The following is a 14684-nucleotide window of genomic DNA, read 5'->3' as shown; positions in this document are numbered from 1 at the left end:
GTTAATTGTGCATGAAAGAACTGTGATTTTAGCGGGTTAATATAATTTTGGTTTTTGAGTTTTCAAATAATATTAGGTATCGATGCAAATGTCAAAAATATCCTTAAGATGCGATGTGATGTTTTAATGTAAGCATTTACCTGAAAAATCATAGCAGCGCTGAGGTATCGTTACTTGTTTCTGGTTGTTCTCTTATTCGAAGTATTTCAGTAATCCAGGGAGAGGGCAGAAAAATAGCTTGTTAAATAGCTGACTAACCATGTAACGTATAAAGCGCAATACAGTCAAAATGAATAAACTGAAGACTACTCATAATCTAAAAATTGTTTATCCATACTCTTCAGTGCACATTCTTACAAATAACGAGCTCGTTTAGTAGAAAATTAAGATGTGATTGTCAACAATAACTCACCAACGCTCCCTTCTCCCAAATTCAGGCCTTATGTAATTTCTAATTAAACTTGTAGAGAAACAGCTTTCCATAACAGTGACATTTTTCCTACTAGGTGTGAAAAGACTTGCAGAGAATCATTGTATTTCCCAGGCGCCAATACAAAGGAAAAGCTTTTGCTGCTCTGTAGCACACCGTGTACGCAGCGTCAGTAACGGCAAGGAGTGGGAATTGATTAAAATGGTTCAGGTTTTGAAGGATTAATCAAGAGATGACACATGCAGTCCCCTAAGTGCCAGAAAAAAAAAAAAAAAGGTGTTTGTCTAATTAAAATGTATTCAGAGCTAAAGCCGTCCTGAGTTAAAGCTTTGGCAGCATCAGATCGTTCCCGCGGTCGCTGCTAGGTACATGCATTATGCATCGAAGCGCCTGTCCTGTCCTTGAGAGCTACAGCTGCAGCGGAGTTGGAGATGGTAATTGGTGGAATATATAAATGTCATTATTGTTGCCACTGTGTGGGGAGGTGGTTGCGGCATTGTTTTCCTGTTGTGATTATGATAATTTTTCCCCCCTGTTTTGCTGCTTCGTACAATGCAAAGCAATGCCTGTTTTTTCCGATGTGGCAACCAAAAACAAGATGTTCATGGAAATGTACGTTATATTGATAACTCTTTTAGTTAAACAGACTCCATAGGTGTCTCTCTTCGCTTCCTCTCTTCTGAGGCTGCCGTGTGTATCATGCCATCCATATCCCAAACTTTCCAGCTCTCTGCCCTGACCCTGATGAAGAGAGAGGTTGGGTGTAAGTGGTGTGAGTGTCTCTCCCTCACTACAAGTATGCTTTGCTTTAGCAGAGCACAAAGAAGGGACAGGCAGGGAGGCTGCTTGTGTAACCAAGACTTGTACCTGCCAACAAGCAGAGAACAGACGGTGTCCAGGCTGTTTCAGTCTCACCCAGTAAAAGAGGGCAGCCAGGATGATCCCCAGCCCATGCCAGTTCCTGAAGGACACTCAGCTGGGAGAGAGCTAGGTGGACCAGGACAGAGATCATTCCAGTATATAACAACATGAAAAGGATAAAGGATCCTTTCAAGATCCAGATGTGCAATAAACAGGTGAAAATTAATTATCTAAACTGGTTATTGGCCGTGACCCAGCCAAATCCTTTGGAAGATTTTAGGGCACCTTTAAAAGCATGATGCCACTTCCAGAGGTCTATCACCTGGAAAAACTTGCGTGTAGTTCTAGTAAAACTGGAGCGGCATAATAGGTTTTCTTTAGTTCTCCCTTTTTGAATAAAAAAAAAAAAGGAAGTACAGATCTCCTTTTTCACCCAGGTCTTTCCAGAGTGAGGACTGGCAGAAACGTTCTCTGTGCGTACATTTGGCTGCTGCCATCTGATTTCAGACTTGGGCAGCCTGAGGATGTGCAAAGCATCTCTTAGAAATGCACCAGAAGAGAAAGGTCTTCTTGTTCTGGTGCCCAGCTCAGGAGCAGCAGCTGAGCCAAAGAGCAAAAAATCAAGTGCTGTCGAGGAACAAAAAGAAAGTGGAAGGCAAATAAGGACACATGTTGTTTGTGTTGCTGCTGTGAGGCTTCAAGCGTAATTTATAATATGGCTAGGTACAAAATGTTTACGAGCAAGTATTTTTTTTTCAGTTTCCAAGATGACAATATCCTTCAAAATCGATGTGTCAGAGATTTCACATTTAGAAGAAAGAATGCTAGGTCCCAGGGAAACAAGAACAGGATTGCCAACACCCTGGGGTATTTGTCAATATTTGAGTGGGAAACTGTAGAAGAGGTCCTGACACATAGTTCTTATAGATACACTGATGAGAGAAAATAACTTCACTGAAGAATTTTGCAAGCAAATGTTTGGTTTAATGTGTGAGGATGAAATTAGTAACTTACTCCTCAACACAAAAAAAAACCCTGCAAATAAGAAAGACTAAACTGAGCTGCTGTAGCGAAGCAGATCTAATAAAGGGCCAAAATACACTTGAACTTCTCTGGTTTTTGGGGTTTTTTTTGGTGGGTAAACAAGCCACAAGTTAAAGAGCACATTCTCCATACGGTGAGAAGGAAGCAAGGGAGTTGTTAGGTGTGAAGGAAGCCCCCCAGGGAGCCACAGGCAGACTTCAGTGTGCTTTGGGTCAGGGTCTTCCTCAGAAGTTCCCCGGGGGTTTGAAGCTTGGTATTTACCAGAAGTGAAAACACCAAGAAAAGTGGAAGTAGGAAAGAATCTGTTGTAATGAGCCTTTGTGTGTCTATAGTGTGCCTGGAAGCAGTATTTGATTGACTGTCCTACTTCTCCACCTTGGTCTGCTCTAGAGGAGGACTGAAATATTTTTGTGTGAAATTCCATAATATGGCCCGTTACAAACAGTGCTGGAAGGCTCCCTCTGAATCACTGTGGAGCAGGAGTCCAGTGAAAGCTTTCTCACCCCAGGGGGGAGGAATTACACGTCCACTGTGAGGTAGCCAGGGTCTTCGCTGCCATAAAGGTCCTAAGACATTTTTCATCAGAGCAAAATGCTTTTCCCCCAGTGTTTTGTCACCTGATTCCTACGTGACGCTTTGCCTGCTTCAAGTTAGACTTGACACCAAACCAAGCCCTGCATCCTTTAATAACTTAAATGTGTGAACTGGATGCAGCCAGGTGCTTTGAGGGTTGAGCTGCCTGTCTCGGGGTGGGTTGCCACAGGTCTTTTCCATGTTTGTGGTCTGAGCGGTTTGCGAGGAGGCAGTGCTGCAGTGCACCTCTCCGCAGCTGCTGCGTTTCATGGGGGAGGAGGACAGGGCACCTCCCTTCCAGCACTTCCAGGATCTTCCAGGATCCACATCACTGAATGAAGGATAATAATCATCAGGAAGTTGACGGTTGAGTATTGTTCTTCTGTCATCTAAAAGTGTATCTGAAAACCATGTGGAAGGCCAACTAGTGTGTCACAGCAGCTGACTTACTGTTCAAAAGCCTTTGCAGACTCTTTCTTGCTTCATTAGAATTGTAAAGGCAGGGATACAGTGGAGCAGAGTTTGTTTTGACCATTACATTATTTTTACCCTTTTCAGGTCAGGACAAGAGCAGATGTGTTGAAAAGCTCTGCTAACCTCAGGGCTGTTATCTCCGGAGATGTACTCTGGATATTAGGGATATTAGCTATGTAAAATGAAACTGCTGAGCAAATGGCCATAAAATATAATGTATTGATTGTAATGTGAGGGTTTTATTATAGGTTTCACACTGTTGACTGGTAATGAGCCTTTTTCTTTCTTTCTTTCTTTTTTACAGAGGCTTAGTTCAGTGTCTTACAAGTCCCGAGAGGAAGATCCATCTCTTACAGAAGATGAGGTAGGTTTCTCGCATAGAATTCAGTAACTAACTAGAGACCTTTCTTCAGTCGGAAATTAGTGTAAGCTCTGCATGACTAAGCAAGATCTAAGAAAGGTGAAATGTGTCTGAAGGGAAAATGAAAGCCAAAATTTCTCTGCACAGAGACTGTACTGCCACATGCCTAAAATCAGAAGTATTCAAGCATATGGCTGTATCAGGCCAATAGGTTAAAAAATGCTGTCAGAAAATAAGGGGAGGCCACAACTCGCTGATCGTTAGGGCAGCTTCTTAATTTGGATGACGAGCTCCACTTAAGAATAATAATGAGCGGCCTTTTAAAACATGCTCCACCTTCCCCATGCAAAGTGTTTGGGGCTCTGGGAAATAAAACAGAAGCACAATAAAAGCACTGGAACATAAACTATTCTTTAAAATGTCGCTTAGTCAAATAAATTGAGAAGACTGAAACAAAATCAGAAAAGTTAAACAGAAATAAGCTTGCTTGTGATCATCTCCAGTACACCCGTGCAATTTATAAATATGTTCTCCGGACATAAAAGTAAACACAAACTTGGCAATGAGCTGAGGGAGCTAATGCTTTCTGCTGGGAGAAGCGCTCCCTGACATTAACGAATAAATTGATCCTTCATGCAATTTAAGGCTGGAAAGGAATTGAAGTATGGATGAGCAGAAAAGGCATTTTTTGTTTGGTTGGCTGAAATAAGTAAAAAGTAAGAAGTATGGCCATCTGCAACTGGATGTCTCTCTTTATAAAAAAAAGCCCAATGGAAAAACCCAGAACAGAATTAACAGACACAATCTGGTTCATCTGCACCACTCAGTGTTGCTTAATGGTAATGGACATCAAGAAAATCGATTTATAAATGCATGCCAGGAAAGAAAGGATTTGTACGAAATCCTTTTTATTAGAAGATCCTGTCTTTTCTTAAGTAACTGACATCTTTGTGGTGGAAGGGGTACAGACTGGCACACAAGCCTTATGCCATGCTTAAAAACTCAGCAGATTTCTCCTTTTCCTAGATCTCAGCCATGTACTCATCAGTGAGTAAGCCGGGACAGGCCATCAAGGCGCTCGATTCTCCTTACACCTGTATCCAAGAAATTGCATCTCAGAGGTCCCCATCTGTTTGCAGTGGCCTCTATGCAAGCGTGAAGGACTTTGAAAACACCCTAAATTCTACCATTGTGCCTCACTCAGCGGACAGACCAAACGGGGACCTGGAGCCTGACTATGAAGCTATCCAGTCAGTGAGCCAAGAAGAAGACAGGACCTTGTCTGTGCCTAACACAAACCACGCTGCTCTTTCGGGAGAGAATGACTATGAGAGCATAGGGGACTTGCAGCACCACAGGGAATTCACCAGACTTTAACTACTCTGGCAGGCAGATTTCGGTGTTTATCTGATCCACTGGTATTTTCAAAGGAACACGTGAATCACGGAGAGGGAAGTGAGATGCTTGTTTTGAGGAACAAAGCTGAGCAGAGAACAAAAGTTGCGAAGCAGCAGCATGCATTTCAGCTGGGGTGTGATAGCCGTTCGGTTATTCTGGGTGGTGGATGGAGGCTCACAGGAAAGGGTACGTCAGGTCGGAATGACAACCAGAACAGTGTAAAGGCTTCTTTATTGTTAGCTCCACGACAACCAGAATTTGGGAAGGACTGCTGAGCTTGTCGTCCCTATAGGATTACATACCAAAAAGACTGCCTTTACACAAAGTTAACTTTTTGCTTTGAAATATTATTTTATGTCATTTGCTTCAAAGTGTTTTTCAAGCATCATTTTTCATTCAGCGAATGAACGCGGGCTTCCACTTTGTTGAGCAAGTCACGGATCATCGGACCTCAACTTGGACGTACACTGCAGGGCTGGGGAAGGTGCGCTCACTTCTGTGTCTTTTGCGAAGCTCTGTCCACGTTCATTGCAACTGAAGCGCAAACAACAGTACTTCACTTCACAAGAGACCTACTCCAAACGCACCTGAATTCTATTGGCTTTTTCTTCTTTTTTAATGTTAAGGGCTGTAGAATGTGATTTGCAATATTTGAGATGTGTACTGGTATTTGTAGGGGTTTTTTGTTTGATTATTTGTGAAATACTACTTTAAAATGGCAAGTGACACCCGTAACGTTCTTGCTCCGTTACCCTCGCGTGCACACATACACCTATGCATACACACACCAGACAATTGTCACGTTGCAAAAAGTTGTGCAAATGGACGCATTGGCATAGTATTTAGTCTAACCTTAATAGTGTTGAGTCATCTTTTGAAGAATTTTGCCCTTTTTTAAGACTTTAAATATTTTAATATGTTTGTCTTGTTTATTATATAGGAAAATTTATGTCCTGTGTTGAGTGGATATTTTTTATTTTTACAACATATTTTTTGTCTTCAGAGTTTTTGTAGATTAACTTTCTGTTTTATGCAAAGGAGGAATCCTATTCTTTGACAGGGCTTTATTTGGTTTTCCTTTAATTTTTTTTCTTATTTTAGAAATATGTAAATGAACTTTGGGGGTTTTTTTGGTCTTCTTGAACAGGGATGTCGAACATGCCTTGCTGTTTTTAAGCTCAGAATAATAGAATCTGTGTAAAAGAACACTGCCAAAGGGCAAAAAAGAGGCAGAGAGAGAGACTGAGATTTAGTCTGGGATAGCCACTGGTCCTCCTTGTTCCTCTGCTAAAAGGAGCAGGAGGGCAACCAAGAACTTCTTGGAGCTCTGACAAGCATTTTGAAAGCTACCATCCTTCAACGATACCAAGTTATTATTTTACTTTTAAAAACAATGTGCAATGCTTAGATGAAATAAGTAGGTACTGGGTTGATACTTTTGTTTTCTTCAAGAATAGTACATTGAATAGTACAGTAGTACAAGAATAGTCCATCAGGAGAGAACTGGCGTTGTGTGATATGCATTTGTACACAGTTACGTGTACAGATGTGCACACATCCCCATGTATATAAGCATACACGTGCAATTTGGACATAAGTAAAAATTATGGTCCGAACATGGTAGCAGTCAAATAATATTCACATATGTAATATCTGGCATGTACTGTTTATTTTCAATTTGAAATAAACAGTACATGAACTGAGGCTGGCTTATTCCATAGTAGCCTAGAATGGGTTTCGTTTCAGTTCAGTTGGTACTGGGTTTTGCTGTACCAGATTGAGTCCTTCTCAGATCACTGGCCAGCGCTCAACATTACTTGGTACTATAAAGCACAAACAGAGATCTGGTTAGACATTTATTAGAAATTACTTCATAACTGAAAGAAACTTACTGATTTATGGGCTTCACCTGTAAAAGTGCAAACTCTGCCCCAGGGTGATTCAAACTTCAAGGATCCTGACCTCATGCAACAGTGCACTGCGCTTGAGCTATGACTCTCTTCTTTCAAGGAAAAGCAGCTCTGATCAGTCTACATCCATCATGTTCTTGACCATGCTGCCATGCTTCCACCACTGCAGCAAACCCTTTGCTTTCACTTCACTGCAGTGCTTTTTAAAGCCGACTTCAGTCTTCCTGCCTGGAGTTTTTCCCTCAAAAAAAAAAGTTTCTGCTTCTGTTCCCTTGAATGTGAATTCATAAAGTTCACCTTTGACTGTTCTCTCCTACTTCACACTGTTTAAGGCCAAAGATAAGATGTGCCATGTTTCTGATGATCTTTTTTGCTAACTCTTGAGAATTTCTGAAGTCTTTAACTATGTGTTTGCTGTCTGTTCCTTGCTCAGGGGTACGGGTTTATAAATGTAGTCCTCAGTCTGACTCCTGCAACTTAGTGGCGGGCGTACCCTAGCTCCTGAAATTCCCAAATACATCGCAAGATGTAGTTATCCCTTAAGGATTGTCTTACTCATTACATGGATAACTGCTTTTGGAGAAACAGTAGCAACATGAGGTTTGTCCAGCTCACCAGATGCAATTTCAAGGCCAATTTAAAGAGAAAAGATAATGCTAGTTAATGATAGCGAAGAATAACACTGAACTCTTGATTATAAAATTTTAAGGTGCAAAAGAAGAAAATCAAACATCACTGTAGAAGTGCCCCCATCAAGATCAGCAAGTCAAAGGAAGGAGGAGGGCTGCCCAGTCGCTCTTTGCAGCCTTTCAGGGCAGAATCAAGAGTGTTGGTTTGAAGGAAGGGATGTGAGACTCAGCTCCTTCCTTCCTTTCTTTTCCCCATTCTGTCAGCTGCTCCTTGACACCCCCAACTTCCCTTTTCCACACTGAAATCCTTCCCCTCCTCTCTTTTTTCTTTTGTTTCTATTTTTAACCTGCCTCATGCAGCCTCGCACTGGGAGCTGTTACTGCATTTGTGGTCCACTGGTGCTGGCATGTTCCTTCCCATTTAAATGACTCGAGGGCTGGTCACAACCTTCTCAGTGTCCACCAGATCCTCAGCCTGGTGAGGAAGGAGCTCAGACACTGGATTGCTGCTTGCAACATGTGTATCTGCCCTCAGCCATTGGGACTCCCTCACACTGGGAGCTGCAAAAAGGAATTACCACCCTTTACAAGGGTGCACGGGGGAGTCCATAACTCCCTGCCATCTCCGTTATATAGTCTAACGCTGAAGAAAAACGTTTCAGAATTCAGTCCAAGATTCTTAAGTGAATACTTACATCTCTTGACAGAGAATCAAGCTTCTCTTTTATTTCTCTCCTTCCAGAAGTAAACTCCATTCCTTTACTGCTGTTGCCAATGCTTCTTTTTCACTAATGTATCAGATGGAAAGATTTTTCCAACAGTAATCCCCACATAGATGAATCTCAGTGTAGAGAAGAGGGAGTCTCTTCTACTTGTCTCTTCATTGCTATTTTTTTCTCTTTCACCATATCCCTAAATAAAATGTCAACATTCAAAATTAAGTATTTGTTACCTGGTGATCTTTTCTGGGCAACTTCACACTCTCTGTCTTTGCCCCCATTTTTTGGCACAACTATGTAAGAAGATCTCACATCAGATTGCTATAGTAAGGCCAAGATAACCTGTAATGTGTATATAACCACAGCAGTGAAAAGACCTTTTCTTATTTCCTTCTGGGAACTGGTAGAAATAGCAAATGCAGTTTGGATGTCTCTTCCGTGAATCTGTGTCTCCTGTGGGAGTTGTTCTCACCACAGACCTGCACCAGTTTTGACCTCGTACATAAACCAGTCACTCCTTCCTACCATGGTGAGTGCAGAATTGCTTTCTCAGTCACAGAGAGAAGTAGATTCTTTACAGATATCTGTAGCACAGGTGTGTACCTAGTTACCATGATTAGATCAGTTGTAGTGCCTTTTTTACTAAGTAGCTCATACTTCCATACTCTCTTCCATACTGTGTTTGTTTAACTCAAAAGTACAAAGGGGCAACCCCAGCATTTACTTGTCTAAGTCGGAAACAGCTTTATAGAGACACATTAAATGTATTTGAACTCGATTAGCCCTACAATAGCAATAGTCTCTCACAAACATCCTCTAAAAAGCCCAGTAATGTAGCTACAATGACTAAGCTTTGCAATAAAAATTACCAGTCTTCTTTTGAAGAACCTAAGTTTTTTAACAGTGAGCATTCAGGGAGATGGTGGTCTTCGTCCATGTCAACTGTGAACAATTAGTTGCTTCAGTCTTTGTATTAATATCAATTGCAGGCTTGCCTACATGTCGCTGGATTCATGGGGTGAGGGATGAGTAGGTGTGGGGATTCATGTTCTTGAGTCACCCAGAGCTGGGCCATCCCCACCGTAGCAACTGGCTGAGGAGCAGCTGCCTTGTTCTCTAAGCCCTCATCTATGGTGCCTTCAGGGAATCCATCTTGCAGGGATTCTTCTGGGCTGTGTGCTTCTCCATGGCTCCCTGAACAGCTCCTGTCCTTTGTCTTGATCACAGTTCTGTATACACGGTGCTCTCTGTTCAACCTTTCAATGGTGCTTTTCTAAGATGCTGGATAAATGGTTTCCATGTGCTTTCCAAAAGCTGATGTCTAAAGCTGTGACACAGAGTGCTCCCTCTAGTATTGTCTGCTTCCCAGAACTTGGCATTAACTGCGTTACTGCGACTACAAAAGACTGACAGTGCTGCCCTGTCTCTTGTTCACCTTCACCCCACACACAACCAGAATGGAGCCATCACGCGTATCAAGCCTAGGTTGGGCCGCAGGTGTTTAAAAGCAGCCGTTCAGGCCAAGGGCCTTGGCTTGGAAACAGGTAGAGACATGACTCTCATCTGTTCTGTGTGAGACTGGCAAAATCACAGAGCCCAGCTCAAGGACTTTTTTCTGTCTCCTGTTGTTCATACACATTTGTTTGCATTATGACTGTAAGAAAGAAATCTGTTTCTGCAACAAACATTTTAATTTGGGCCACGTTCCAATGAAGGATTTTTGCTTCTAGGCAAATTACCAGTTATTTCAGATGAGTTATTTATTTGGGTTGGAACATGCCTGAATAAGGCTGAATATGTGCCTCACAAGTAACTTGGTGTGCATAGTCTGCTGCAAAACAGGAGAATGCAGGACGCTCAGCCTGACAGGTGCTCCTGCGGTGATGTGCTTGAAGACTTTCAAGGGCAAGCCTCTTCCTGGGAGCAGGGAGCATAATTGCTATTAATATGATTTCATATCCTGGTGCTGAAGTTGATTTGTAGCATCTCTTTTGGGATGGCCATGGCTGAAGACATTGCCAGAAGAGATCCTGGCCTCCAAAAAAAAAAAAAATCCCCAAAAGTATTTTTATATCCCTTGCTAGCTAGCAACTTATGTTGAGGCTTATGCTAAAGGTAAGTGCTATGGATGGAGCATCACAGAGATAAAAACATGGAGTTCCCTTTCTTCAAGGAGAGAGAACGCTCTTTGGTTGGGTCAGTGTGAAAGATCCTAGGCTTACAAAAAGTATCAAATGACAAAAGTATTAAATTAATTGCCTATGTGGTAAATTCCCAGGAGTGCACTAGGGTATCACATACACAAGACACTGTTCTTTTTCTATGGACTGCAGAAAGATGAAAGCTTATTTGTAATAGAAAGCCCCTATCAATGAATTGCTAAAACTTACTTTACAAGTTAGCCCAAGGTCAGCAAGGGTGTCTACACAAGGTAGATATATTTAAGCTAAGTCTGAATGATCCAGCTCAGGTGTTGTAAGCAGAATCACTAGAACAATTTCATGTTCTACTTGGTCTGACCTGCTCACATAGCTAACTCCGGCACCCCAATTTCCATAGGAATTGCATGGATATCTTTGTGTTACATACCCATTGGCCTCTGCCCACTCTATAAATAAAATCAAACTTACACTTCTGTTTTTTCAAGCTATGAGGTTTTGTTTCTGGAGGTCTTCAGTTTCAAACTGTCCAGAAGGACAGTCACTGCAAACATCTATGATAGCAAAGTGCCTAAAAATAAAGATGTTTCTGTAAAGGTAAAGATGCTCACTGTTACTGCACAGCCGCTTGCCTACTGTGTGCGGTACTCTCTTGCCATACATATTCCTAAATATCAGCTTTCATTAGTGGTTTTCATTTATTATTATAATAGCACAGTCTGACAAGTTTTGTCTCTGCAAATTCTAATTTTAACTTGCATATGTTTGTTACCGAAAATACAAAATTAGATTCTTTGTTCTGTTTAGAGGGCAGCTATGTTATTTCTTATAGTTTATGATAATGCAACAATCTGCTTAGATGATTCACAAAGTATGTAAGTATCACTTGACTTCAAAATGCTTCATTTGACGTTTCAGAATGCCTCCCGTTCGCTCCAAGACAATGTTACCAACTCTTGTCATTTTAATCTTGTGATATTGGGGAGGGGGTTTTAAACCTTACAAATCATATTACTTAAAAAAAAAACCAGTGCTGATGTTTTGACTTCCTAATGTCTACAAAGAGACTCTCATATCTTAACTTTCAGCACAGGGTGGATTTGGACTACCCTCTTATTTCTGGAACTCCTCCTTCCCACCATGTTCAGCCATCGCCATTGGAGTATTTCTTTTGTCCTTGATGAAATGCGGCAACTGTCCAGAGGGCACAGAAACAACATCACATAATGCTTCTGAGTGGGACCTTTTTAACCTGCCTGTGAGATTTAGAAGCCTGGACTTAAGTCAGATGTTTTGGGGAAATGACAGCCTGTCTTGCAGACTTCTGTGGAGGTCTTCACTTTCTTTCAAGGCAAGAAGTTCTGCAGCTTGCAAGCACTCAACTGACATGGAAAGATGTATGTAAGAGGTGAATTGGTCAATGTTTAAATGTATTAGTCAAAAAAAAAAAACACCTAAGAGTACAATAACCTTCTTTCTTACATGCCTGAAGATACCGGAATTTGGTCTTTATCTCTGAGACAATTTGAGAATGGTCACATAAGCAGTCTCCTCAGGACATCCTACCAGCAGACAAGTCTCTGAACGAGCATCTGGATCACTCAGGTGGCTCCTGAGTTCCCACATGTATCACCACCGTGATTTCCAGCAGGGCCAGTCTCTACTCTGTAACAATGACTACTTCAGAATGGCCCTCTGCTTCATGGTCTTGACCCCTTTAACTTAAGAACGGGGGATGTGAACTGCTTCTCCTCAGTCTGACTGGTCTTTCTAGGTGAAAGAGTGCTAAGAGCCCACCTGCAAACCCAGAAAAGAGCATTTACTGTTGGGGCAAGACAGGTATAGCCTACTGCAGCAGCTAGGAAGAGGTGAAAGAACAACAGCCAAGTTTAATTCGCACTTCAGCCATGTCACAGACTGTCCATTTAGAAAGACTTTTACAGCAGAAGAGGTTACAGTTAAAGGACGAGTTGCCAAGAATCTCACAGGAGATGGATGGAATTGTTTATTCTTCTCCGTGTTCCATATACTCAAAGAGGCAGGGGCAAGTCCACTTTGCCCCACCATGACACATTTGCTGATCTTCTGTCAGGTCTCCATATCAACAGAAATTAAATAAAAATAATTTCTAAATACATGGTTTTGTTCTATCATAAACCCAAAATGGACAAATGTAGATGCACTAAGTAGCATGTGCAGATCTGGACTCGCACAGATGGTTTTTAGCAAAAAAAAACCAACTGGGTTACTGTATTTAAATAAAATTACTTGCATGAGACAAGATTGCAGGATTGGACTCTAAGAGTTTAGAAGAGGCTTGGTCTGGTGCTAGGTATTTTTGTTTGTATTTTCAGTGAAATATATTTTCTTTCTTTTATGTTAGTGAATTGCTACAACTTCCATACAAACAACAAAAAATAGTCTGGTATATGGATAATTACCTCTAATAGCTGTTATTAAAATCATGCCTCAGTAGGAGTCACTTTAAATTGGGTGCTAGCAGAGCTTCAGCATAAAATGGCTTTATATACAGAACACTGCATACTTAGAACATAGTGGTTAAATATTTGTAAGTACAGACACTTTCATTTATTTTATCTACTGTTTTATAATGAAAAAAAATACTTATTACCAGCATGGTTTTCCAGCAATGTTCTCTTACATAATGTGCTAGCAACAAACTTGTGTTTTCTGGAAAACCATTGGATTCTCTGGTCACTGACGCAGAACTGCAGAACATCCTCAAACCAGTAAGAGCTTCTGAAAAGAGAGGATTTGAACTGTCTCTGGCTGTCTTAGCATGGGTACAGTTAAATACACTGTGTAGTTCAGATCTGTAGGCAGGGAGAGCAGTTTGAAGACATGACTGTACTGTACCAACCTGAAGTCACTGCATGCAGACTTCTGAGATGGCACTGGCTGGGGCTTGTTTGCTGCGTGATGGGTTATTTGGCTTGTTACCTTTTTGAAATCAATCTGGTTTTGATAACACCACTGCAGACACTGAAATACTGTAGTTTTGCAGAGTGTATGTTCCATAAATTGTAGCTTGGCTGTCATTGCAGGGCTTATCCTACTGTTAAAGCAGTTGAGATCCAACACTAAGTTGCATTTTGTAAATTGATAAATGCCACGAAATTCCTCTCAGCATTTTGTAGCAGTATACATGAGTTGATGTGAAATCGTCATACCATTATTCCAAGAATCTTCATCTGATATTTCTAGCCAATTCAGCTTTTGGCTGCTGAAAGCACAGTAGGTAATTATGGTTATTTACTGTAAATGTAGACAAGTTTTATGTAAATACTTCAGGGGGAAAAAAAATGCTACTTAAACAAATGAGGCAGTTATCTAAAAGTAAGAACATAGGTCAATAATATAAAAGACAGGTTTTATTTATGTACAGTAGTATCCTAATATTTACTTGTTTATATGCGGGAAGAAATCTTAAGATTCTGTACTGTATTCTCTGAAAGCTTTTAAAAGAGGCTCTGCCATTTTCTCTGGTTAATATCTTTGCAAATAACTTCTGAATTTATTGGAAATCCATGTAAATGATGTCAAATGGGAAACATGTTACATTGCAAGTTTAATTCAAAAATCCTGGCAAAATTCAGTGAATTGAAATCTATATATAAATTCAATAGCCAGACAGAATAAAACACAAGAAATAAGCTTTATCTTTTCTTTTTCAATCTGTGCCTCTTTTTTGTTGTTGTTTTTCTTAACAAAGGGTTTATTCAGTCCTTGTAGTCACTTCCTCTGCAGGTCCTAAAATCTGCATTACTTCATAGAATTTTGTTTGTTCTGGGTATTTTGTGCTAATTTCATTATCTGACAAGAACTATTAAGTATTCTTTGTGTTATGTAGCACCTTACTCCTCCCAAAGCCACACTCCTGTCAAGATGCAAGCATGCACACAGCAGCACAAATTTTAAGTTGCCTCTAGACTAAAGCAGAAACTCCCATGAATACAGTGGCATTATGCTCTTTAAGGCAGGTAAGAATATTGGATTTGAGCCTTTGAAAGTTGTGTAGCTTTCAGTATTTTTAAAGGGCTGCAATTACCAGTCCTATGGATTAGCTTCTAAAATTGCCATGGCATTCGATGCCTTTTTCTCTCCA

At 40.9% G+C, this 14684-nt stretch overlaps 1 protein-coding gene across 2 annotated transcripts in view; it reads left to right on the top strand.

Moving 5' to 3' along the window:
• Positions 1 to 14238, top strand: part of PAG1 (phosphoprotein membrane anchor with glycosphingolipid microdomains 1) — a 111764-nt gene extending 97526 nt beyond the window's left edge. For both annotated transcript variants that reach the window (XM_086740961.1, XM_086740962.1), the window contains 2 exons: positions 3687 to 3746; positions 4770 to 14238. In XM_086740961.1, coding sequence (XP_086597087.1) covers positions 3687 to 3746; positions 4770 to 5120 — 411 coding nt within the window. In that variant the 3' untranslated portion in view covers positions 5121 to 14238. The remainder of the gene's footprint in view (positions 1 to 3686; positions 3747 to 4769) is intronic.
• Positions 14239 to 14684: the final 446 nt, after the last annotated feature.

This window comes from Chlamydotis macqueenii, chromosome 2 (genome assembly GCF_036417535.1).
Source record: "Chlamydotis macqueenii isolate bChlMac1 chromosome 2, bChlMac1.mat, whole genome shotgun sequence".
Classification (NCBI taxonomy): Eukaryota; Metazoa; Chordata; class Aves; order Otidiformes; family Otididae; genus Chlamydotis; species Chlamydotis macqueenii.
Note: the sequence above shows the minus strand (reverse complement) of the source record. Positions and strands in the feature narration are given on the sequence as shown.